At 39.0% G+C, this 25156-nt stretch overlaps 1 protein-coding gene across 4 annotated transcripts in view; it reads right to left on the minus strand.

Moving 5' to 3' along the window:
* Window positions 1–25156, minus strand: part of PLCH2 (phospholipase C eta 2) — a 98392-nt gene that overhangs the window by 28612 nt on the left and 44624 nt on the right. For 3 of the 4 annotated variants that reach the window (XM_074893117.1, XM_074893118.1, XM_074893119.1), the window contains exons 1-7: window positions 19180–19538; window positions 12186–12332; window positions 11581–11824; window positions 10907–11036; window positions 7039–7209; window positions 4086–4179; window positions 265–468 (exon numbers count right to left, since the gene is read on the minus strand). In XM_074893117.1, the coding sequence (XP_074749218.1) occupies window positions 265–468; window positions 4086–4179; window positions 7039–7209; window positions 10907–11036; window positions 11581–11824; window positions 12186–12332; window positions 19180–19300 (1111 nt within the window). In that variant the 5' untranslated portion in view covers window positions 19301–19538. Of the gene's footprint in view, window positions 1–264; window positions 469–4085; window positions 4180–7038; window positions 7210–10906; window positions 11037–11580; window positions 11825–12185; window positions 12333–19179; window positions 19539–25156 lie in introns of those variants that run through there. The other variant, XM_074893116.1, reaches the window with a different exon arrangement.

The following is a 25156-nucleotide window of genomic DNA, read 5'->3' on the forward strand; positions in this document are numbered from 1 at the left end:
CCTCTTTAAAAAAATATTTTCACAATTTTTTTTCCTGAGTACCAATGACACTACTCTTCAAATATCTGCCTTATTTCCATGCTCAAAAAAATTTGTCCATTATATGGCAACATTATTTTGTTGTTCGTTATGAAGGGAAGACACCATTTTACTAGGTTTTTTTCTCTACCCAGTTACCATGTCTTCTGCAGAAGTCATGAGTCTTCCTTTACAGAGGAGAAACAAAACTACGGAGTCTACTGATGATTCCTTTTTCGTCTTTACCTTCTACGCAACGACAGCCAGACTGTAGCACCCATGCATACATGTCCACCCTAGACTGGGACATCAGTTGATCTCCCATGAGGTAGGTATTATGTGAAGAGGTAATGAAATAGTGACTCAAAGGATAACTCATGTCCTGATTCACTTGGTAGTGTTCTGGGTTGAATATGTCCCCTGATGGACTCCGCATGTAATTGGTGAAACCTGTGAACAAACAATACTATAAATAATACAGTTTTGTCCTTTTTGCTGCTGTAGCCTTCTTAAAACCAGCCTAAAAATGCACTCCTACATTCACCCATACATTTGTGAACATGCAAGTAAGACAAGTAAATAAATAGTACCACTACATCCCAACTGTCACAATGACCAATTGCGAATATTGCTTTCCAGAAATTTCTAGTTGCTTTGTACATTTCTCTGCTCTGCCTTTCCTGAAAAAAATAGGTCTATTTAATCTGAACCTGACATTTTAGGCTTCTATTTTTTGTCAAAAGACTCTGCTGGGACACTAAGTCGCATGGCATATAAAAGCCTCGAGAGATCTGCGGTCATATCCCGGCATTGCTCCTCAGTGAAATGAGTTGAAAGATAAATGGTATTGTACTTCCTAGAGATGGTTTCTACTGGCCCAACACAGTGTGAATCAAGAGAAGTACTCTCCTCTACTTGTCCTGAAAATACCAGAAGAATGTCAGCACACATTGGCTTGTACAAGCAACAGTCTCTAATTTTGATGTGACACCACATGCACAAACATGCATGCGGATGGGAAAGAGCTGCAGTATTTCATTACTGTCACTTGATGAGACTGCAGTTCACTTGACACCAAAAAATCAATTATCTGTAGTACTTTCAGTGATGCTACCAGAAGAATTTATTTTCTGAAGTAGTGGTATCCTTGCAAATCATGAAGGCAACATCACCTGGACATTTCCTGTATTGCAATCATCACTGTCATTCAGAAGCAAAGTTTTAGCAAGTTATGTTTTTTATCTTTGTATGAATTGCTCCTCTCAGAACACCAGTATACATTTGTGCACATATACACAGACACTTCCACAAGACAGACTAACATTAAACACTCTTAACTTCCATTTCAAGTCTCTGCAAAATTCTTTTCATTCACCACCAATGAAAGATTAAGTCTTCCATTCACATCCTGGTTTTAACAGCTGCTGACAGCAATGATGCCCTCATTCTCTCCTTCAAGAATTCTAATTCTCCTGACATTTCACTCATTATTCCATAAATAAAACAGTGCCTCTATAAAAATCCTGCCAAACTTCTAAAGGCTTTAATGCACTTTCTCTGACTGTGACAGACTGGTGCTTTGTTTCACTAAAGCTACACAAGGCAAAATAACTCCAATCCTCAAAATCAGTCTACAGAAACCAGAGAAATTGAGGTTGAATAGAATTTAAGATAAAATGTCACCTTTATGATGGTTCTTATAGGCTTTACATTTTGTGCTGATGAAAGTTTTATTAAAGGAAAAGAGCTGATAAATACAAATAGCAGCCAAAACTTTTTGAACAATACACTAAGAAACAGTGCTAGGGAACCTTAGTCTAGCCTAATATTTGAGTGTCTTGACACTCGTATCATGATCCACTAGCAAACAGTAATAGAGCTAGAGTAAAAGAAAAAGACTAACCAGCTCAGAGCAGATACCAAGAAAAATTGAGAGGGCACAGTGTATGTTAGCAAACATACAGCTAATCACTCATGGCAAATGAATCATTTTCTTTTTACTACAAACCAATCAGCTGCTACAAGATTAATTCCACAAAACACTGGTAAGGCAGCCTCTGAAACAACACTATTGTTTGCTTTAAGCACTTGTTAAAATAAAATATCAAAATTGTTACAAAGACTTCACACTAACTGGATCTATCAGCCCTAGGATGAAGAAATATGAATGAATCAAGATATTGTCGGCAGGATGTACCATAGATCTCCAGTGTTTACACACTCAGGAAAAGCATACTGACACAGTGTTTTATTTTGATAACAGCAGAAGATAAGAGGGTTTTTTGCAGGACTATGTTGAATGAACTAACTGTGACAGGCCAGTCCAAGGTGCTTCATGATAAAAGCTGTAACAGCTGAGGATGCAAGGCAATACAGACACGTGAATGAGTATGAATGGGCAGAGACCACTCTACTACTACTCTACTACTACTGAAGTGCCTCTAAGTGTGGGCAGGATGCTCCTGTCTGGGCTGTACCAATTTGAGGAATAAACATACAACTTCAGTTTCCATAGCTCTTGTATTTCAGTCTCCCTAGGCAACACTCAATTCGTTTTCTGGAAGACAAGAGGGATCTAAAGTCTCAGCTACTCAAAAAGACAAGGAAAGAATAACTTCTCTGGGTGTGCACGTGTGCACACACGTGCATACATGTTTATGCATGCAGATATATCTTTATGTTTTTTAAGCAGTTGTCTCTTCTTTGTCTGTACCCAATCCAGCAGCGTGCCCCTTGTCAGCTCCTCGGTCACCTCTGTTTGGATGTCATCAGCAGTACACTCCAGAAACCTCCTGCATTAGTTAAGCTCTAGATTAGGTATGTTCTGTTCTGTTGCACTTCCAGCAAGATACTGGAGTGGTTAAAGTCTCCCATAAAGAGCAGAGTCCGCTAACATGAAGCTTTTTCCAGTTGTCTCAAAGCAACCTGATCTTCTACTTCCTCCTGATCAGGAGATCTGTAGCAGACACCCAGCAATGTGTCACCCATGTTGGACTGCTCTCTAATCCTAACCCATAAACTCTCAACTGTTTTACCATCCATTCTTAGGCAAAGCAATTTTATAGATCAGGCTAGTTTTAAAAACTTTCTGGTACAAAAAACTACACTTGTTTGAAAAACCTAGTCTTACCCTTTCTAGTTATGAAGAACGCAAGATAATGAACCTGGTTATTCATTATTTATGTGACTGTCACTGACTGTAAAGCACCAGAAAATAAAAACATGAATATGTCAACTGCTGCACTCACTTGGCAATAGTATAAACTTTAAAATAAATTGGAAATGTGGTCTGAAAGTAGAACTGACCTCAATCCATCCTAAGCAACCATCATTTCTTGAAAAAAACCCACCTTACACAATATACCAGAAACTACCCACTTCTTCATGAAGTAAAAAACCTGAACTTTTATTTTGCCACTTTTCACTATGACAACACACCCACACAAACGGACAAGACTGATTTTCAAAAGGTCCTAGAACTTTTGCATAGAATCTAATTCCTGAGGAATATACTCTGACCTTGGAGTCAGTAACATCTTGCAGATTTACTATTTAGGGGAAAGGATTTAGAATCAGTCCTCAAAATAACAGCTACCATCATGATGGTACAGCTTCATTACATTCAGAGTGAAGGCTTTAGCAGCAGAGGTCATGAAAGCATGCTTCTAGACAAATTTCACCTATCATCCCACTTCACATATTTATTCTCCATCAGATCACTCCTCTTACTAAAACTTAAAGGATTTCCAAAAATACCTGCAGGAATGTTGCAACTAAATTCTACCATATTTTCCAAAAGCACAAATAAACACTCATCTAGCTCCAGCTGACTTTCAATGACTGTTGCTTCATCATGATACGTACCTTTAAAAAATCTTCCAAAGAGTACCAATTTCCCTTTAGGTTCCTCAGCAAGTAATAGATATTAGAAAAAAAACCTACTGAAAAGCATACCCTATACAACATGACAAAATTCTATGACTATATATTATGCAAATGAACGCAATGTTCTCATAGGCATTTAAACAGTTGCCTCTTTCCTACAAAAGCTACACCAGCCAGCCTACCATCAATCCCCAGAGCTCCCTCCTTCTTGTTCTCCAGGCATGGTTCAAACTTGCTGATGATTTCCAGGCAGTGCTCTTTAGTCACGTTTGTCATCTGTAAAAGTAGCAAAAAAGAAGTGTTACTAGTAATCACACTTTCTCTCAGCTCTTTTCTCTGTATACAGTTTAACAACTGGCCAGATTATCCATGGTGCTGCCAAGGATTTCCAGTTACCCAGTGAAGTTCTCTCTCCTGTCAATCAGTGTCAGGTCAGATAAGAGCTGGACCGCTCTCTGAAAAGGTTCAGTCCTATTGGCAGCTGCCTGATAGCAGCCAATAAAGACGGAGTTCTGCTTTGTAGGTCAAATTTGGTTAGAGTGTTATTAGGCACGCAGAGCATCCAAACAGAACAAGCTTTGTCACAAACCAATGGGATTTCTTCTCTTGTAGGATTAAAGGATTAGTTTGCATTATCAAAGGGTTTTTACTTCACAATAAAACAAGAAAATGGCTCATCTTTACGCAGCAGACAAAAATCAGTTACTAGCACGGTAACAGAGAATCAGAACATAATTGCTCTCAGAAAGCTCCTTGAGGAAATCTGCTAACTTCAAGGTTGCTTTGCACTCTCAGCTGAAAAAGAGAAGAGTACAAGGGGAAATAACATGTTTGTAAATGTCTTTGAAAATAAAAGGGCCACTTATGATAATCTGTAGCTTTTTTTAACTTCGTAATGTTTTCATAATTCAATTTTAACACCATTCTTTAATATTCCTGCTATTTACTGTTCATTTACCCTCTAATTAATATCCTGTTATTATTTAATACTCCTGGCCTGAGTGGTCCAGCAGATCCTTTGCGATAGATGCTGTACATGAGACATGAAAATACAGCCCTTGTCACCAGAGGGGACTGCCAATAAAGTGACCAAGTTGATGACTGTTTTGGCAACAAGGAATCTTTGCTGCGGGGGAAGTGAAACCACCAGCATATCTCTACCAGATCAATGTCTTTTCTGGGGGTAATTTAAAACCTAATAAATAAAAGGAAAAGAAGAGGAAGGAGAAAACCCGAACGCTTTATTTGCCCACACATTATAGGTTTGCTGGGTTCAAAGGATAAAGCTCTGGAGCAACAGAAGGTTCTTCTGGTACAGCTTCACACACACAGAATGCACACTTGTTTTCCCTGTACATGTTGTATGACAAAGGGTAGCACCAGCCAAGGGAGAGAAGCCCCACAGGCATGAGTTGTCCACGTCAGTGATTAGCTGAGCTGATTTGTGTCCTGTAGTGAGTGTTCATTTTCCTCTCACCATCTGGAGGATCAATTGACCAATGAAATGGAAAGATATCCTGCTTATCTAAAAAGATAACTGCCAGAGAGGTGGCTTTTTTATTCATTCATTTCTTAGACAACATTTGAAACTGATGGAGATTTATGACTTACAGGCATGCAGCTTCAAAAGAGATCATGAGAGAAAAAAAGGCAAAGATGAATCACTGCATTTGTTCCTGCATTCACTGCATCTTGCTGTCCTATTATTTCTCCTCACTTCAGAACCTTCCACAAGTCTCTAGATGAAAGATCACAGTTCAGGGACCTCAGGAAGTCATCCAGCCCAAAATCCTGCTCGAAGCAGGGTCAACTACAAGGTCACATCAGTTAGCTCAGGCATTGCCTAGTCTGGTCTGCAAAACCCCCAAGGATGGAGGCTGCACAGCCTCTGCAGACAGCCTCTTCCAGGGGGTGAATGTCCTCAGGCTACAGGTATTAGATGCCTTGACATTTTCTGCTCTGCCAAATTACCATGTACCAGAAAGACCCAAACTTGTTTGGACCAAGGGGTATTTGGGATAGGAGTAAGTGTTGGGCTTCCAGGCAGCTTGGTTACAAAGATTCCTAATGCCATAAAGGTTCAATTCAGTGACGGAGGAACCAGATGAGTGGGCATGTGGTGGTGTACCATACACACAGAGATAAGAAACTCTTATCTTTTACTATTAGAAAAGAAGAATATATCAACACTAGTTTCCCTTTTTCATGAAAACATATATGAACTGTCAGAAAATGGACTTCTGTAACTTCAATGCGCACAAGTGACTGATGGAAAAAATTTCTGAAGTGACTGATGTAGGCTACCCCCTTGTTAGACACCGTAACACAAGCGGATGGCATTGACTGCAACACAGCACATGGTTTGCTGGCAATTTGCTGAATGGGCACAAGCAACTCTAAGCACAATGTATAGGTGCACTTCACTACCTGATCAGACAAGCTTACAAAGCTATAAATTAACATCTCTGAAGAGCTGTAAAATGTCTCAGATTTATGAACAACATTAAATATCATGTTTGTCATGATCTACTGGCTGCTGCTACCACCACACCCACACCATGTTATTGTACAGGGCATATACAGGTTTCCTGGTTTGTCAGACAAAAACACCTGTTTCAGATCAGTGAAATGGGAAAATAGTCTTTAATACCTGCTCCAGCAGTGGAGTTAAAGCACTAAGAGACAACTTAATATGTTCTACTATATATGCTCAAAAAACTTTCCCAGACATCAAAAATCCTCTCAACAACTCTTCAGAAACATAATCTTCCCCTTTACAAACCGAAATACTGTGACAAAAATTCAGTGTCTCATCACGGACTGTGCAGAGCCAGAAATGCCATTTTTGCATCAGGGTACTGAACACTGGGAGAAGAGAACACATGGAAAAGAAAGAAACTATAGAGACTATATTTAGGGGCACAACAAAAGAGCCTACAGAAAAAAGAGGTAATGAGAGCACGAACATTCAAGAAATAGTCATGCCAGCCTACAAGATGAAAATCGAGAGGCTTCTAACTGTCTATTTTTCACATGCATGACAACAAACTTCCCACCCTGTTTAAAAGGCAACGCATCCCCAACAGCAAACAGAAAGGCTTGCAGACTGGAAACATTTTCCTGGCTTGGGCCTACCTTCTGTTCAGTCTCCAGAAAGCGTCTCAGGTCATCTGTATCTAGGTGGTCCTTGTGGTTACTGTAGGTGAGCATTAGCAGGTACAAATCACGTCGCGTTGACATCATCTTATAGAAGGCGCAGAACTCATCAAAGCCCAGCGTGCCCTGGTTATCATCCGTATCAGCCTCCTGCATTACACAGCAATAAGGCAATGAGATACCCAATCGCCCAGCAATAGTCTGAACAAACTTTAAATAAACAAACTCCTGCATCAAAATAAAGCAACACGGAAATTAATCGCGGGTTGATACTGCCTGACATGGCTACTCACTGCATGGCCCGCTAGAACAGATTGATTTATCAGGCTGATGGTTGTCATATGAAAGCTCTGCTCAGCTTTCCCCTTTGAACATCTTAAATGTATGCATTAGTGCATGAGCCAAGAAACAACTTTTAAGGTCTTTTTTGTTTCACAGGGAACCCTGCTTGAAGGATTTCTTCTACCTATGGCAATGAAGTAAGACAGTGTACCCTGCAACACAGAACAGAACATGCATATGTCTGACAGAATTACCCTTTCATATTTTCTTGAGATCATTAGAACCTAAATCATCTTGAAATTAATTTTATATCCAGGATTTAGATGGATATCCAGTAAATCCATGGCCATAAACTAATAAGATCTGCAAGAATACTGATTTTGTAAGTAAAGAAAGTCATCAGTAAATGGTGCTATATTCTCTGATATATCTATCCCCTACAACATGTATGTTTCTTGGGGTGAGGTGCCCCAGCCTGTGATCCAAACCACCCTCAGTTGTATCAGCAATACTACTTACTGTTTGCACACAGTGGAGATAGAATTTCTTCAAAGAAAACTTGTGAGAGCCTGATCACAATGGGATCCACCCAATGATATAACTATTTGGAGGACAGATTATGGAATTACTATGTTTCCTAAAAGCCTGTTCCTAGAAGCATGAAAAAATGAAGTAGAAATTCTGCCAGGGGAAAGTATGAAAAAGGAAAGCTGCAATGTTTCCCAAACAGGACAGACAACACTTGCATATTTTATGAAAAAAAGCTTATCCAGCACTCCCTACTTTGTTCTCAATAAAGGAGTTGTCAGCATACTGCTTTGCTCACCTTCACTATAGACATGTTTAAGTAAATTCAGGCCACAAAATTAAAAAATAAACAGATCAGGTGAGTTTTTAGCAAATCTTCCTATTTTTCACTAAATTTCCTTTACATATTGCCATACTGCTAATACTAAGCTCTCACAACACGGACAGCAGCACTGAGCAGCCTTCACAAAGCACTTCTGTCCTGGTAAGTTGACATCAATTCCGTTATTTGTCCGAGAACAAGTACTGCCATAACCCTGCAATTTATCCTAATGCACCCACAGAGATTTTTAAAAACTTACACAAACAGCCTCCTCTTTCCTTGTTCCCAAAGGACACCCTGCACTTGCTCCCGGCTCTTTAATCTTGATAGACCTCACCATTTTGTCTCTTTTCCAGTCTCTCACTTCAGCAGTTTCAGAGCCTGTATCAGCTACACTGCTGAAGCTGACAGCATTACAGAGGAAGTGGCTGGAAAAATGAGGAGTCATGAAGTCATAGATGAAGGTTCTTTAGAAATGAGTCCCAGGTGAAAACATGAATGCATCTATGAGCAAGGAGTTGCTTATAAAAATGGCTTTTCCCACTGTAACTATGGCAGGATTTTTTTAAACAACTCACTACTTTAAGTAGAAAAATTAGTATTTCAGGTAACTTTCTTCAAGACCTACATATAATCTACCCTACCATATCTTAAAATACTTGGTGTAGCTATTTCATTAACCAAGACATTTGATTTTTCATTTCAAGGCTGCTTAATATTCTGATTCAAAGCTATCAAATAGCAATTACATTTTCAGTTGAGACCAGCTCAGTTTCAATTCTGCATTGCATGTGGAAAAGCAAATCTATTCTTCTTTGTTAACAGCATTTCTAAGCACCCAATACGTGTAGCAATTGTCATTGATTATAAACAGTAAAACCAGAACACAGCATACAATAACTGAAATTTTTTTCCCAGGAAAGTTTTACCCAGTCTCTTCTATTTGGCTTGCATCAAACCTAATGGTTCATCCTGGAGTCACTTTAATCTACTAATTTTAATGAGATTTTAAATTCAGTTCTTCACTGAGCTACATCCATAAGCCTAGTATTTGCTGGTATGAAAGAAAAAAACTGAAGAAAAAAAAAAGTAATGGGTAAAAACCCTTGGTCTTATCTGGCTGTACACGCACGATTCTCAAAGGTTTTTGAGCTTGGAATGTGTCCCAGAACTGAATTATTGAAAATCCAGCAATCACTAAGCTAGCACGACTTGGTAGTAAACATGAAGCAGTGCTCAAACAGCTGCCATTCCAACTGTGAGATTTTCAGGCACCTGAATGTACATTATGTTTCTTAAGGTACAGACATACTCTGTCCAGATGTTGCTTCAGAAAAATTAAAGTAGCTAAAAAGTCCTCACCTCCAGTAGTCTCATAAGGTACAGCCTGCACCCTAGAGGTAACAATTTTGGGTATGGAAACAACCAGGACCTAACACAGTAGCACATATCTTGCAGAAAGGATTACAACCATTCATCCCAATAGCCAGTACTTTTGGAATTCAAAGAACTTTCAGTTCTTTGACAGCAGAAGACATCTGTTTTGCATAAGCTGCTGTTTAATGCAATAACCTCATTTGAAATTGTTTAGAGTCATAACCACACAGGTTTTCATCCATCAATCAGATAATTTATCACCTGCAGAAGTAAAAGACACAAACTGACCTTTTTTTTCCCAAACAAAAGCAAAGGCAAAGGAGAAGGTACTTTCAAGTTCCTGGTTACTAGTATTTCACTCCATTTAAAAATTTCTTTTTCTATTTGGAAACGTCTATGGTGTTATAATGCAATAGTGTGCAGCAGCATGGATAAATGCACTTTCAAAATTCATTCTGGTCCACATAAATTGTATGCAATAGAAAGGGAAAATGGTAATCAAAATGAGGGCTGGCTTAGTAAAATTAGAAACGAACACGCAACTTACTGGGGCATCTGTGTGCTATTAAACTTTTATTTCTCTTTTATTCAGTAACATACAGAAAAAATGCTCAAGTATTTTAACTCTACTTCTAAACTTCTGTTTAAATTTCCCCCCTAGCTGTAAACTTTTTTTGTAGGATTTTCTGCTTCTAAAGAACAACCCACCCACATGATGGGTTAAATATCAGCCTGATGCATAGACTAGGATAACCTGTACCAGCTGATTAGTTCACCATGCCGAAAACTATTGATTCAACTTCTGCTCAGGTCCTTCACACAACACACTTTTTGATTAGAAAAGCATACACATCTCCATAGTTCAGCTGCCCAATAAATTGGGTCAAGGTCAGTAGCACGGAATGTCAAACAAATAGCTCTTAGCAGTGCAAAACACATGACAGATAAGGAAGTTTGCATACTGGATATATTATTAGTACCAGTTATTGGAGGATACTGGATACTTTACTAGATAATATTTATTAGAGAGAACGTAATCAGAGGAGGAAACATGACTGAGCTTCAGATCAACAAGTATAGCAAAAAGCAACCTTTGTACTGTGTGTCTGTATGTTATGTAACACCAGAAGGTACCTGGTGTAATGCTTTTTTCTATGGATCTATGACGTATTTCTGGAGCTCTTTTCAATTTACCAAATGGACTGTGTAGTATCTCTCAGTAGAGTGGAAACAAACCAGCTGCTGAAGTATTTACAATCTCTCCTACTTGGATTCACGCTGAATCTCCAGCAGCTCCATCCTTATTCTTTTAGAGAAAACTGTATTTTCATTTCTTACCTTAAACATTTGCTTGACTTTTTGTCGGGGAAGGTTCACATTCAGTTTGTGCATTAGCTGGAGCACTTCACTAATACTCAGACTGCCATCACCATTTTTATCTGCCTCATCAAATGTCTGCTTCAACCACATTGAACAGGAGTTAAGGAACAGCATGGAATATTAACGGATATTACTGAACATTACGTATATATGATTTTTTTCATGTTAGGAAAGACTGTATATGAGGCTGGGGATGAAAAAAAGTTCAAGGTAATATATAATATAGCTCTACTCACGTTATTTCTGGAGCAGTTTCTAGACTTGCTATGCTCAAGGTGAACATGTGCTATTCACCTGTACTACAGCACAGAACAACTAACTTTGTAGCGAATTGCAATGGTGCATCACACTTTGTCCTGTATAACCAAATGAAATGGACAGCTTTACACAAGGAGTAACAGATGAAGGAATATGCCTGTATGTTTTTCAGGCCACTCCAGTCACTCAGCTCCAAATCCTGCCCAGAACAATCCTCAAGGACTCCTCTGTCTCTGGAAACAGGGAATATAATGGGAACCGCTTTGAAGCTTTAAGCCTAGTGCTTACTCTTAGCAAAACAAATAAAGGAATCCCTGTGTTATTGGTAGCTCTCCACCAGTGGGAAATACTCTCAGATAGTATAAGAAGGATATTGGTCTCTGGTCCTTTGGCGTTTTGAGAGGCTGTCTTCATCACTGATCCCTGCCATCAGGTATTTCAGCCCGGTGATCCAGGTGCGTGCTTCCTCTCCACTGGAAGATACCAGGTCGAGAGATTCCATATGGTCTCCATAGTAGATGCTGAAGCAGCAGTTGGGATCAAAACTGCCATCGGCATAGCGCTGAAAGATCTCTGATTGCTTCCCCTCACAAACCTCCTGAATAGAGTCGATAGAAACTAGAATGACGAAAGCATGTGGTTCGTTAATGACTGCGTGAATGCCCGAGGCCAGACAAGATGCATTTACCCTGTAGAGAAATCCTGCAGAGAAAGGGCCCAAACCTCACATTGCAAGGTCCCCAGTTCACACAGGTTTTGCCCGCAGCTCATTTACAACACACTACACTACTGCAACCTGCATAGCTAACAACAGCAACTTAATCTTCATAAACTATTAATCACAAAATCATTTACCGCCCTTTAAATTCATGTACAACATTCTTCTTGATCACCTGTGAACGAGCCAAATCCTTCATGCTCATTTGTTTGTAAGAGCGCAAGAAGGAATCAGAAGAAAGGTTCTGTGGTTGACACTCACTTTTGGCTTTCTCATTCTTTCGAGAGGGTCTCCAGCGAATACATGACTTGTGCTCATCCAAGTAATAGAAGCGGACCAACCCTTTGGTACTGCCACGGAGTTTGATCATTTGGGTCCCAGTTTGCATGGAACTCATACATCTTTCCACTGAAGAGAGAAACAAAGTGATATCAGTAAGTCAGACTTTGCTGCCTTTAAAACTGCCTTTACAGGAAGAAAACATATCAAGCAGCTGCTGAATTAACAGTTCAAGTCAAAGGACAACATTTCCTGTACTGTCTAATATGAGAGGCCAGGTTTTATGATCAAAAAGTCAGAAAGATTCTTGGCAAGTGGGGACTCACCTGTAAATGTGAAAGTTTTCATTCCCGTATCAATAGGTATGAAACACATATATGTTGGAATTGGCACAAGGTACATACACTTCTTAAGACCATCTTGAATGCTTAATTTGAGCCCCTAGAATACGTAAAACTTGTGCTGGACACAGTATGAAATTTCATCTAGAAGTTCAGATCCTTGGCCAGCAAAAACTAGCACAGTTCCAACCATGTCAGGAAATTATTTCATTTTGTCATTTTCATTATGCCTCATGTTTTTGCCTCTTAAACATACAGTAACCTTGTGGCATAACTTCAAAATTATTTTTTCACTTTCCTCTTTATAATTTCTGGAGTTCCTGTCAGCAGTATCACGGTTTAGAAGTACCACGGCTTCTTATGAAGCAGTTTAGTTCTCATTCCGTCTATTCAGAGAAGCTGTGGCTGCCCCCTCCCTGGAAGGGTTCAAGGCCAGGTTGGACGGGGCTTTGGGCAACCTGGGCTAGTGGAAGGTGTCCCTGCCTGGGGCAGGGAGGTGGAACTGGATGAGCTTTAAGGTCCCTTCCAACCCAAACCAGTCTGTGATCCTATGATGCTTCTTTAGTATAAGTACAGCACTTTCAGAGTGACAGAATAACATTAGGACTTCTGCAAACCATGAAAAAACTTTATAGCCCAAATATTTACTTCTCTCCAGAAAGAAGAATGCCCGTTTTCATTACATACAGAGCCATCACAAAGGCACTGCATGTCTGCTTTTTACATCACACTTTTACTTGCCACCCAGGCCAAAGAAAACAGTAAACTGTGGAAACAGTAATTCTAGAAAGTTGATACAGAGTATCAGCTTTTCCTCCACTGCTTCTATGGATTAAGGCACTGACCCTACAAATTTGCTTCTAGATGTTGTGGCAAGAATTTAACAGATTTTTCTTCTTCCAAATCACTTAAAACCACATTCTCCTAGGAGGAGGCATTTCACCTGTGTTGTACCTTGTTCCCCTCCCAGGGATTTGGCAGCATTACAGGCAGTGCAGCCAGTGGCCTTCAAAGAAAGTCTTAGAAGAAGCTCCCTCAAAGAGCTCTGCTCCCTCCGCAGGACTCCTGCCCCCTCCTTAGGGACCGCTGTTGAACTGAGGCTCTTGCATGTGAAGCCCCTGGGAGCAAGGTTGGGCCATACCTACGCCTGCCCAAACAGGAGATGTTCTTTTGAAATTCAGCTGTTGCAAGGAACCAAGCTTGACAACATGAATGCAAACTGTTAGTGACTGGCTATGTCCCAGGAATGAATGCAGACTCTCATATTTTCTGCCAGGTCTCTCATTTAATTCCCATAATGACAGAGCGCAGCCTGTGACTTAATTTTCCCATGGCTTTTCTGCCTGATCTGTTTAAGTAAAATTAGAACTATTACCACGTCCTATGTATTTATATATTTTTTTCAGACCTAGAGATGAGAAGTGTAAATTACTACTCAGATTCTGGATGGAAGAATGAAAACTAATACATATAATACATATTCTAGTGAGTACAGATTTATAAACGCAAGGAAATTCTGAGGTCAGGCTCCTCTTTTATCAATCTGTACATACAGACTACAGAACAGTGTCCAAACTAAAACACTCATTCCATGTATTCCAAAATGCATCAAAACCAACACAATTCTTCAGGGTGATTCAAGTCTACCTCTCAGGCAAAAGGAAAAACACCCAAGAAAAGCAAGGTAGAGGAAAAAGAAATGGAAAAAGCCATTGGTGTTCCTGTGCTTTAGAGCTCATATTCAGACAAATTCAGTTAATTTACTCAGGAAAATAAGGTTCAACAAAATAGATTAATTTGAAAGCAGATCACTAATAATAAAAGAAAAATTAAATTTAAAGCCACAATTCTGTAGGGTACATTGTTTATGTTAACAAAATAGTTATGAAGAGAAGGTGTTAAATTAAGAACAAGATAATCCCTCATGTAACAATTCTTAAAGCTGACCCCTTGGCTTCAATCACAGATGCCCTTAGATGAAATCAATGTGGTCAGCAGGTATCAGTCACAAAAGCAAATGCTGTGCTACAGCTCAGAAGCATTACTGGAATTCACTGCAACATCAGAACCAAAGTGGATCCAAACTTGGCTTGACCATTTCCCAGACACTGCAATGTTTTCAATATCTGCTTTCATTCCAGTTCAGAAGAAAGATACATACTTCTAAAATTTCCTGTGAGATAATAATTATGGAAAGCCTGGACTTATTTTAATTTTACAAGGTTTATAGGTTTTTTTGAAATTTTTTTTTTGTCAGAATAGCTAATAAAAAAATCTCTATTAGCACTAATCACACAGACTTTAAGCCACATGACATTTCCAACTTTCTCTCTGGAAGTTATTGCAGTAAATAATTTTATTTGAAGAAAGGAGAAGTGCAGAAATGGGACAAGTATCAAAGACCACACCTGTTATAAAGCAGAAAATACTGCGGAATCACCAAAATAAAAGTACATTTCATCCAATACACATTTCCTTTGCTTTTATGTGAAGTAAGAATATACTCCTCAGCTGTTAAAATTTTAATAAACATCCTTGGATAGCTTTTTGAATGCAGCTGTTCATTTTTGTTGCAGGACTGCTCTCCAAACCTCCCCGGAGTACACAGTACCTCAGCAGCCACCTGCTGCCAGTTCCAGCTGATCTGGACACTGGACTTTCTTTGGTGATTCAACACACAATTGCAATCAATGTTTGCAGACACAAACCTGAGTTCAGTTCTGTTCAGTGTACCTGTCAATACCGAATACTTAAGTATCTTTCTGGTTTTAGGGACACAAGGAAAGGAAAAATGTCTTCCTTCTTGTGTCAGGAGAACAGCAGCTTTCCTGGATCCCACCAACAGGATGGGAAGGAAAGCCTTTAAGGTAATGCAGAGGCCTTAGCTAGGGGTAGCTGGACAAAGAGCAGGAGACTGAGATGGAGAGGGGAAACAGTGCACCTCCACATCCCTCTGTGTGTATGTGCACTGAAACATACTCCCTTACCTGTCTGCATGACCAAAAGTTTAGAGAACTAGAGACACTGGCAGAAAAATTTGCAGGGGAAAAAAAAAAAATCATAGTGGTACTTCTATCAAACAAAAAAATAAAATTTTTTTTGCAGTCTTTCACAGCATGTAAATGAGAATAGCACACTGATGAGAAGACAAGTATAACTGCTTCTCCGTACCACTGTTCAGATACCTTCTTTAAGGATTCATTTCTATACTTCAAATAAAAATCCCTCAGTCTTGCATTTTTTGGAAGAAATGGCTCCTAACTCTTCAATTAAGGCTGAAGATTTCTTCTTGGTTAAATAATATTTTGCACTTCAATAGTACCTTTTTGCAGAATTCGGTTGAGGTTCAGCTCTCCTTTGATCTAAGGAGTTGCCTCAATTTGCATCTGGACAAAATACAGTCATGGAGAGAAGATGGATCTCTGTACTGCAGCAAAAAGCAACGTCATAGCAGAGCAGGAAACAGAAACGTAGAACACTTCCATTGTTGTGTTCTTACAAAGTGACACTAGACTGACGCAGCGAAAAGACTCAAAGTGATTTTTCATAGATCATAGTAACATTTATAGTTACTATAAAAAGTTTTAAAGTAACAATAAATAGCACAACTACACAAATCATAAATCCCTACAATTTGTCCTGATATAAGAAAAAAGAGCCCATTTTCAAGCTTTTTTTTAGAAAGATGTTCTAATGTCTGCTAATTAATTATTTATGGCTCAGTAGCATTATTGTCTTTTACGAGGTTCTGGGTTTGATGTAAATGTGTGAAGAAGTGGGAGTATTTTAGCATGTGAGGATGAAAAGAAGTTAGAAAGATTGAGTCACTGAGTATTTTTATACATGGACCAGCTTTGTCAAAAGATTCACTTGCAAAGTCCAATACGGCTCCAGGTTATGTCGCACGGCTTTGGCCCTAGCCGGTCTCTTCAGAAAAGTCAGAAGGGCAGCATCACACCACTCTGCTGAGTTCCTCCCCGCTAACAGATTCTGACAAGCCACATCCGGATTCTATGCTGCAAAACAACCTCTCTTGTAAATTCTATAAGGAGAGGAAAATAGATTTGAGGCTTATTTCTCTTCAGGGCCTCCAGAAGATGCAACATATTTGCGAGCCTGGAGAAACCCCTCCAGTACACGTGCACTATAAGGGCAAGCTGTTCCCTTCAAGTATTACCAAACCAAAACAGCTTTCCCCCATGCAAACAGAGGACTCCCACACTGGTCATACATTCAGCACTGCAAATCCATTGAAGAGATAATAATTGCTACAGTTTTTAAAAGCCTCACTGAAATGGTTTTGCAGCTATGACTGGCTTGTCAATAGGTAAACCAAAGAACTGACTGACTCCAACTATTCCTGCCAGGAATATCAGTTTCAGTTCAGACAGGAGGCATCGAATCTTTCAAAAAATCAATATAGAAATATAACAATATAAAAGCCTATAAAATACATAAGATAGATAGATATATAATATATCCAGTACAGTGCGGTGGGAACTCTGTTCAGCTGAAAAGTCCTGGAATTAGAAGATATTTTGAAAATTCTGCACATGAACTGTACAACTGATTTCTGTGAGCTTGAGGAATCTCCATGACAGTTCATTATACGGCTCTCATAATAAAGGCTCCCAGAATGTCACTTCTGACCCTGAAGACGTTCACTCAAGTAATGGTCTTATCACAGAATCTTAAACACTAACTGTTGGCTACAGCAACCTGGTTTTGCTCTTTCTACAGGCACCTGTGCTAATGGAACACAGCAGTAGCAATTCCTACCTACACATTGCCTTATGAATCAAATGAATTGCTATTAAAAACAACTTCTGTTACCTAAAGAATTTAGCATCCTGTGCTTCATAACAGAGGCAAACCATCTTTATTTATTTATATGTTTTTAGTCATTAAACTTTACTTATTTTATATTTATTTATTATTGCATATTTAAAGTACAGCCTTTTCCTTATAACATGAACTCATTGAGGGAGATACTGGTTCAGTTTTCTCTTATATAAAAACTGAACTGTTCTTACTGGGTGGATTTTGCTTCACTCACACACACAGAGAAACCCCCCAAACCAAATTAAAAAACCCAACCAAATGAAAAAAAAAAACAAAACCACAAAACCAAAAAACAATAAAAAGCCCCCCAGAACCAAAACCCAGAAAAAACAGAAAAGAAGACATTGCCATGCAGTGAGTGGCATGGTCAAGAGTTAACCTGAGGTATTTTCTGTTTACAGCATTCATAGATCAGGTACAGCAGGCTGATTTGCATCATTATGCTGAGATCCAATTAAAACCTGGACCACATCCAACTTCATTAATCTTCATTTATTTCATTTTGTATTCCTACAGCCTTGTGAGCAGGTCCTTCTCACCTTTTAAACCAACCATCTCATTACTAGTACGAGAACTTTCTTCCACTTATTTGCTCTCACTGACTCAAGCCTCAACTAAATTTCAGGACTCTCTACTATTCTTTTCATTGGCAAAAAAAAAAAAAAAAAATCTTAAAGTATCTTTGAAAATGAAAAATTCTGTATAATTCTGCCAGCAATGGTTGGCACAGTGTTTGCTGTGTACAACAGATAACACAAGCCTGGATCCGTCCTCAAAGCGCACAACCCCTAATAAATGAGATGTTAATGGGAGATGAGATGGTCTCAATCCTGTGGAAATTAGGGTGCTTAATTCAAGGTCAGTCTGTCAGCTCTCCATCTCCCAGTTAAGACTCCATCAGCCATCTGGATACAGGGAAGTGCAGAAGCAGAGTAGGATGGCATTTCTGGACCTCTGCAGAAATTCCCATTAGTTTCTAAGCTATCTATACCACCAACCTTCTCATTTAAGAAAATCTCTTTGACTGGTGAAGCTGACAGACAAGTAGGACAAAAAAGTGCTTCCAAGGCAACAGGTGGTTGTGGTCAAGGCCACTGCAGATCTCCTTACCAGACACGAGTGGCTCAAGAAGAGTGCTGTTAAAATGCACTTATTAGAACAGGAAACATCTCATTTCTCCAGCCATTTCCAATTAGGTTTGCTGGTGTTATTACTTATTTAAAAGAAAGGCTGCTATAAAGCAAAAGGGGATCCTCAGATAGCTAGTCAGGCTTAAGAATTTTGCCACTGTATATCAGTATTCAGAAAAAAACCTCCCAAGAGTTCAGTGACCTACTATGGAAGAAGACAACAGAGATACTTCTAAATGCTCACTGCAAAGACTAAAAACTACAAATATTGCATGAAAAATAAAACAGTTAAGAGGTGTATATATTCTGGCAGATAGCAAACCTATCTTACTGTGGGTATGGAGAGGAAGATAGAATCTATCTATAAAATAGAAAATTTCAAAATGTCTGCACACATCAAAATGTACAAATTTGCATTTGTTTTTTCAGAAGAATGTAAAGAAATCGGTAATGAAATTCTAACTGAGAGGTTCTTCAAGACCAAAAGAATTGCACTAGCAACCATGCAAAATAACACAGGCTCTGTCTCAAGTTCTTTTTTCTTTTCTGCTCCCCCACACTACTGCTAGACAAAGTTGTCACTAAATAAGATTTAAACATGAAAGTCTTCAAGATGATACTGTCTTGTTCAATTAAGTGGCAGGTATTCAGCCTGCATCTTACCAATATGGCCGATTTTCCATTTCGGAGAAGCTACGATGCTGCCACCAACCCAGAAAAACTCTTCAGCCAGACGGGCCACTGAAAACTTATTTTGAAGCAAGGGAGATTTTGAGGCATCCATATCTGAGACAAAGGTCAGCTTCAGAACTGAATACAAGCACTGACAGCCTGAGTGGATATCAAGATTCTGTAGTACACATTTTCAATGTAATAGCATAAAAATATTACCAGGAAAAAAACAAGATAATCGGTGATTTCCAAAATCCAGTGGTATTTTTCAGGTTGTTACAGAGCAGTTTCAAAGTAAATTTAGGCCTCCTCCCCTGTCCACATTTAGAATATTAAAATGCCAACAAAATCCTTTTTATTCTATGTGACGTACCTATGTGTCTATTTTTGAGGATTGGATGGGTTTCAGTTCAACATTTTAAAGAAGACACATGTTGGACACGGACAGGGCCGTGAGGTAAGATGGCATATAGATGAATCCATTTCTGGACAGAAAGGCCTCCCGATGACATTCTTTCTCCTTTGCTACTTTACCAGCTGCTAAGCATCCACCAAGAGATTATACCAATTTACAGTTGTTGGCTCCTCCATGTCGCTTCCTCCTTCTGGCAGCAATTCCTACACAGAGGAACCCTTTTATATATTTGATTACTAACAGATTTGCAAGTCCCACTCTTGCTGAGGGCTCTACTTGCTCTTCAAATCTGACCAACAATATCCACTGCAGTAAATAAGTGCAAAGTTAATAGTACAATCCATTCCCCTCTCTGCCCTCCTGAGCCACCCTTGCCTTTCACTGTGAATCTGTCGAGATGCTTAAGCTCTTCAGTCTCTTTCCAGGTCTGAAAAAAAAGAACAATCACATTTTCTTCTCATACAGCTCTTCAAAATATCGTTGTACCAGTCTTCATCTTTTCTCAGAAGGTTCTCCTCAGTATTTTAATGGACTTGCTTGATAAAAGAAAGAACATTTCTCTCTAGGCAGTGAAAACTAGATACGATGCAAACACAGCAACACATGTTTGCTTCAAATCCTAAATCCATCATACGTACTAATCCTAAAGCTGTGGTTCTGCCCTATCCAGTCAAGGGATTTAGGTGATATGTTACAGCTGTAGGGGGAAAAAAAAAAAAAAAGGTTTTAAAAAAGTGCTTTCTTTTTCTTCTTTGCTTATGTTAGCAGCACCTTTCCATCTCACAACCCATCTAGGAATGTCTTTGCGAACGGACACAACCCCATGGAAGATGCTTGCTTATGACACCAGCCAGGCAGCTACACTCTACAGAACAAACGCACACACAGAAACCAGGAACGGTGAGGGTGCTTGAAAACTGACAGAGATAAAAGCAGGTAAGGATTAATTTTTAAAAAGCACTAAGTCACTATCTCATTCCATTTGAAATGCATCCATTAAACTCCAAGTACAGAAATCTGTCATTTACGTTATCACAACCTCTTAATCTACATTAAGTTTTAAGTACAATATACAATTGCTCTTGCCATCTGTAATCTACACAAGCAGCCTAGTATACTTCTAGGTTGATGAGCTAAACACAAATTGCCCGTTTAAAAACACATTCATTAAGTGCTTCCTACTCCTCCTTTCATAGTTTGAAAAAGCTTTAGTTAATTCTAGAGATGATTCGCTCTCAATTAAAAGTTGTTTACTTCACCACCTATGCCCAGAGTTCTTATATTAAGCTTAACTCAGACTTTAACCACAGACTGATTCCAAATTAAAACCAAACTGGGTCTGTGCTAAGGGTCAACAGTGGCAATAACGCTACGTACACTCTTGTCAGATTCTGCCACTTATTCAAACACTTCAGCAATAGTCATTCTCCTAAGGCATCTTTCAAGAGTAATTTAGTGAGATGACTGCAAACTAATTGTCATCAGAGGAGCAACTTCTTCTTTAAAATGCTAAGAAGTGTATATCTATACAATAGAAAACTGCTACACAGAAGGCGAGAACCCATGAAGCATGTTCTAAAGATCCTAATCCTTTCTGCAGATGAAGCAAGATCTAGCATGGGCCAGAATGAGACCTGAGAAATGTGAACTCAACTCCTGTTCTACTGCATGCTACTCTGAATTTCTTAAATAGATCAGTAAACACCTTTGTGAGTAATTTCCATGCTACAGAAATAACATCTTAAATGGGGAGAATGACATTGTGGTACCTCACAAGGGAGGAGGTACAACTAAACTTTAAGGCTTTTGGTTAGAAGGAGACAAAGTCAAGGCAAACTTTTGCAATAGACCAGAAGTACTGCGGTTGTTTAGCTCCTTTTTTTCCTCTTGCAGCACTAACCAGAAGGATTCCTTGCAGTTGTTCAGGTTGTACATGCAACAAAATCTCAGTAGCTGGCACTCTGTGTGCTAGACAGCAAAAGAATCTCCTTTTAAAATTCAAAAATTAATTCTGCAAGGACATCCTAGATTCTGCATTAACCATTTATGTGTTATCAACCTAGGGGCAAAGGGAAGGGAGAAGAGTGAAATGTAACTCCTATTGCAGCATTGCCCAAGATATTAGTTTCACAGTTCAGAATTAGAATTCTGTACAAGCAGGACTTTGAATGTGGATTTGGTTTTACTGGAGTACAGAGAAATGACAGTGATTTATAGCACCAGAAAAGAACAACTATTTCAATGTTCAAGTTAAAACTAGATTTCTAATCCAATGCCCACCCAGAGAAGGTTAATTTAAATCCTTTTAGTTGGCACTATCAATCCATCCTTCAGGCCTTCTAAGAAGATGATCACATAAACAGAGAAAAATGAAATCTTTCAAAAAGCCCCTCTATTTACTGATAATGCTGGATACTAGATAACAGTGTGGGCAAGCAACAGGAAATAACAAAGGGTTAAATGTGACATAATCCCTCTCCCAACTCTTAAACATACTGAGCTGAGTACTTAGGATATAAGCCTATTGAAATGGGTTTCTATTCTTGCCTCACTTGACATCCTCAGAAAAATCTTGCTCACCTGACAACATGCAGATTATAGACTTCTTTCCATGGCTCTTCAGAAACCTATTATTCTCCAAGTGTAACAAAAGCTTTTCATGCCACAAAAAGATTTCAAAACCAACAATGTTGGAGTCTGCAGGCTGGCCTGTGGCTCAGCTAAAAGAGGAACTCAGAATACTTGACAAACAATGCTAGAATGTCAAAAGTCTTGCAAAATAAGAAATTCACTTCAAGAATGGCAGAAAAGCCAGACTGCATCGTAGAGAGAAAGAGCATCTTGCAGAAGATATAGGAGCACAACATACATACGGTTTGGAAGATAGACAAAAGTGAGCAAAATGAAGATCCTCCTGAGATAAATGGGTTTAACACTAATGCAATCCATCAGTATGGATGGATTCCTTTCCAACATGCATGCTTTACTGTTGAGGGAAGGAAAAAGTGTTCAAAGTCATTTAATACACAGGGAAACAGCTGTAGCCCTCAAAGTAGAAAAGACAAAACTAAAAATTTCAATGCGGGGAATTTCAGTCCCTAGGCCAGACTCTGATCTCTCTCTTGTCTGCTGTACAGCAGGATTCAAGCAGAGACAAAACAAAGAAGCAACACAAGAGGTGAATTAGGCTCTCAGTGTAGCTAGAAGCTTGAGTGTATCAGGTAACAGCATGCAGACACGATTTCGATACTTCAGCTCGCTACCAGTCACAGAATATACTTCAGGTGTACTTAATAAATTGATTTTCAAAGTTCAATATATTGATCACCAGAGACATTAGATATTACAGACGTGATACTACAATTGAGCTGCAAATCCACAAGGATTAGACTTGTAACCTCACAGCTATGCACTCCATTTATCCTTGCATGAACACGCTACAGACCCAGTTTACCAGATTAACAAACTAACCTCATCACAAGAGGCTGATTCTAAAATACTTAAAAACACATGGGCAGCAAGTAGTGAAACACATATTAACTTTAATACAGGTATCACTATTTCCCACTTCCAACCCAGGGGAATCTTGCTCCTAATGATTGTAGAAGAAAATGATTGCCAACCCACAACACAAGTCATAAAATAAAAGGAGGAAACAAAAATTTTTAATGTCATCTGGCACCAAGCCATTTGTCTGTACACTCTCTCACTTACTTTTATCCTCCCCATTGCACTTTCAGCTGTAAACACCAGTCAAAAAGCCCTGGAAAAACTGCAGAAATTACAGTTACAGCTACATCTTAGATACCCCAGCCTAAGATCTTCATATGAGTTGGTAGGCCTGTCACTGTCTTCTGAAGATTAAATGCCGAGATGTTTCTAAGGGAAATAACAAAAGCAAAGTAATCTCGTTGAAATGCACATCACTAAATACAGTTTAGAAATACATCTGAATTATGGTAAAGGTTCAAAACCCAGCATAGATAAGCACAAACACGAACAGCAGGAGCACAGAAAGTTTGACTTGATGAACCGAAGTCATGATGCTCCTTCTAAACGTGTGATTTATGTTTCTTCCCTTTCCCCCAGAAATGCTGCTTCCTAAAGGTCAAGAGCAGCATGATCTAGACAGCAAGGCCAGTCACCTCATTTTCAGTTTCCCCTCTGCTGGAGCCATTTGCCTTCGGGTTTCCATGGCGCTCCATGTTCTCTGACTTCTCCATGTCCGTATATAACGGCTGCCTGTGTTTCTGATATGACCTCTTCCCAGGAAGATGCTCCATGCTGATGGAGCGTAGACAACTGCTGTCATATTTTCTATTTTCTATTCATATTTTCTATTTTTGTCTGACAGATAAAAAAATTCTGCATTAGTTATATAAGAATTCACTAAAACGATCACTTTCAGATGGTTCTGGTAACTTCCAAGGAAGGCAAAAATTCAGATACACAGAGAGCTATAACCAGATTTCCTGCCCTCATTCAATCGCCCATTCACAAGCTCAGATAGGCCAGAGCACCAGCTGGGCCACAACATTATCTCAACTGTATATAAGCTGCCTTTTCCTTAATTCTAACATAACTCCACTCTACTGACCTTTGACATGGACACAGACAGAGCTATAGTCTACCACAGACTGCTAGACCATCTGGACAGCAACTCTGAGCTCAGTAATCCACACTCAAGATTAAAGCCACACATCTTGTGCTGGCAAGTGGAAGCCAGTTTATTTACTAGCTTCTGTTTCTCACCCACCATGCTCCAAAGCTTAATGTTCCTGCACTGGCTCAGAACATATTCAAGTTACTCAGTTTGACTGAAATACATCTGTTTTCAGTACGCACCAATTTACAAGGCCACTGATTCCACTGGGAGAAACACCAGTGGCTGCAACATTGCCTGTCCCGGCGCATCCTTTCCAAATTGGAATTCACAAGGGGTAAGCCCTGAGACAGCTGCTTTATCTAAGCAACCTCAAATATGAGTATTTCCAGGGCTTTCCAAAGCTGTTTAGAAAGTTGCATTATTAAGATGAACTGATCCTGAAATCCTTTAAATGACTTTATTCACATGAAGGAATATTTGTGGAAAGGGGAACCATTAGCAACAACAGCACTAATGTAATGACAACAATTAGTCTGCCTCCTTCCACCACATTTAGTTCTCTTGACCTCATCTGAAAAAAATGATGCAATTATTTTAATTAAGTGAGAATAGGCTTTGTGTTTTGAGCCTTCGAGTAGGTTTTGTGTTAAGGAAGACTGTTTCTTTAATAAACATATTAAGATTTTTGTGTCATGTTTTATCAGTGAAACTGTAGAAATATTATTAACCCTTTCCCACTTAAAACATGCACCATCTTTGAGGTATTTCTATAGCTTTTGCCTTCAGTGATTAAAATATAATAACAATAGTATGCTAATGAACTCTACTAAGAATTCTGATGCTGGTTTTCACAAAGGAAATTCAATTTCCAAGATATCTTTAGTAAAAAGGATTTAAAAGCTATTTGAACTTTTTTTTTCCCTGCAGAGCTGTAATAATGAAATTTT

Source organism: Strix uralensis, chromosome 23 (assembly GCF_047716275.1).
Source record: "Strix uralensis isolate ZFMK-TIS-50842 chromosome 23, bStrUra1, whole genome shotgun sequence".
NCBI classification, from domain to species: domain Eukaryota; kingdom Metazoa; phylum Chordata; class Aves; order Strigiformes; family Strigidae; genus Strix; species Strix uralensis.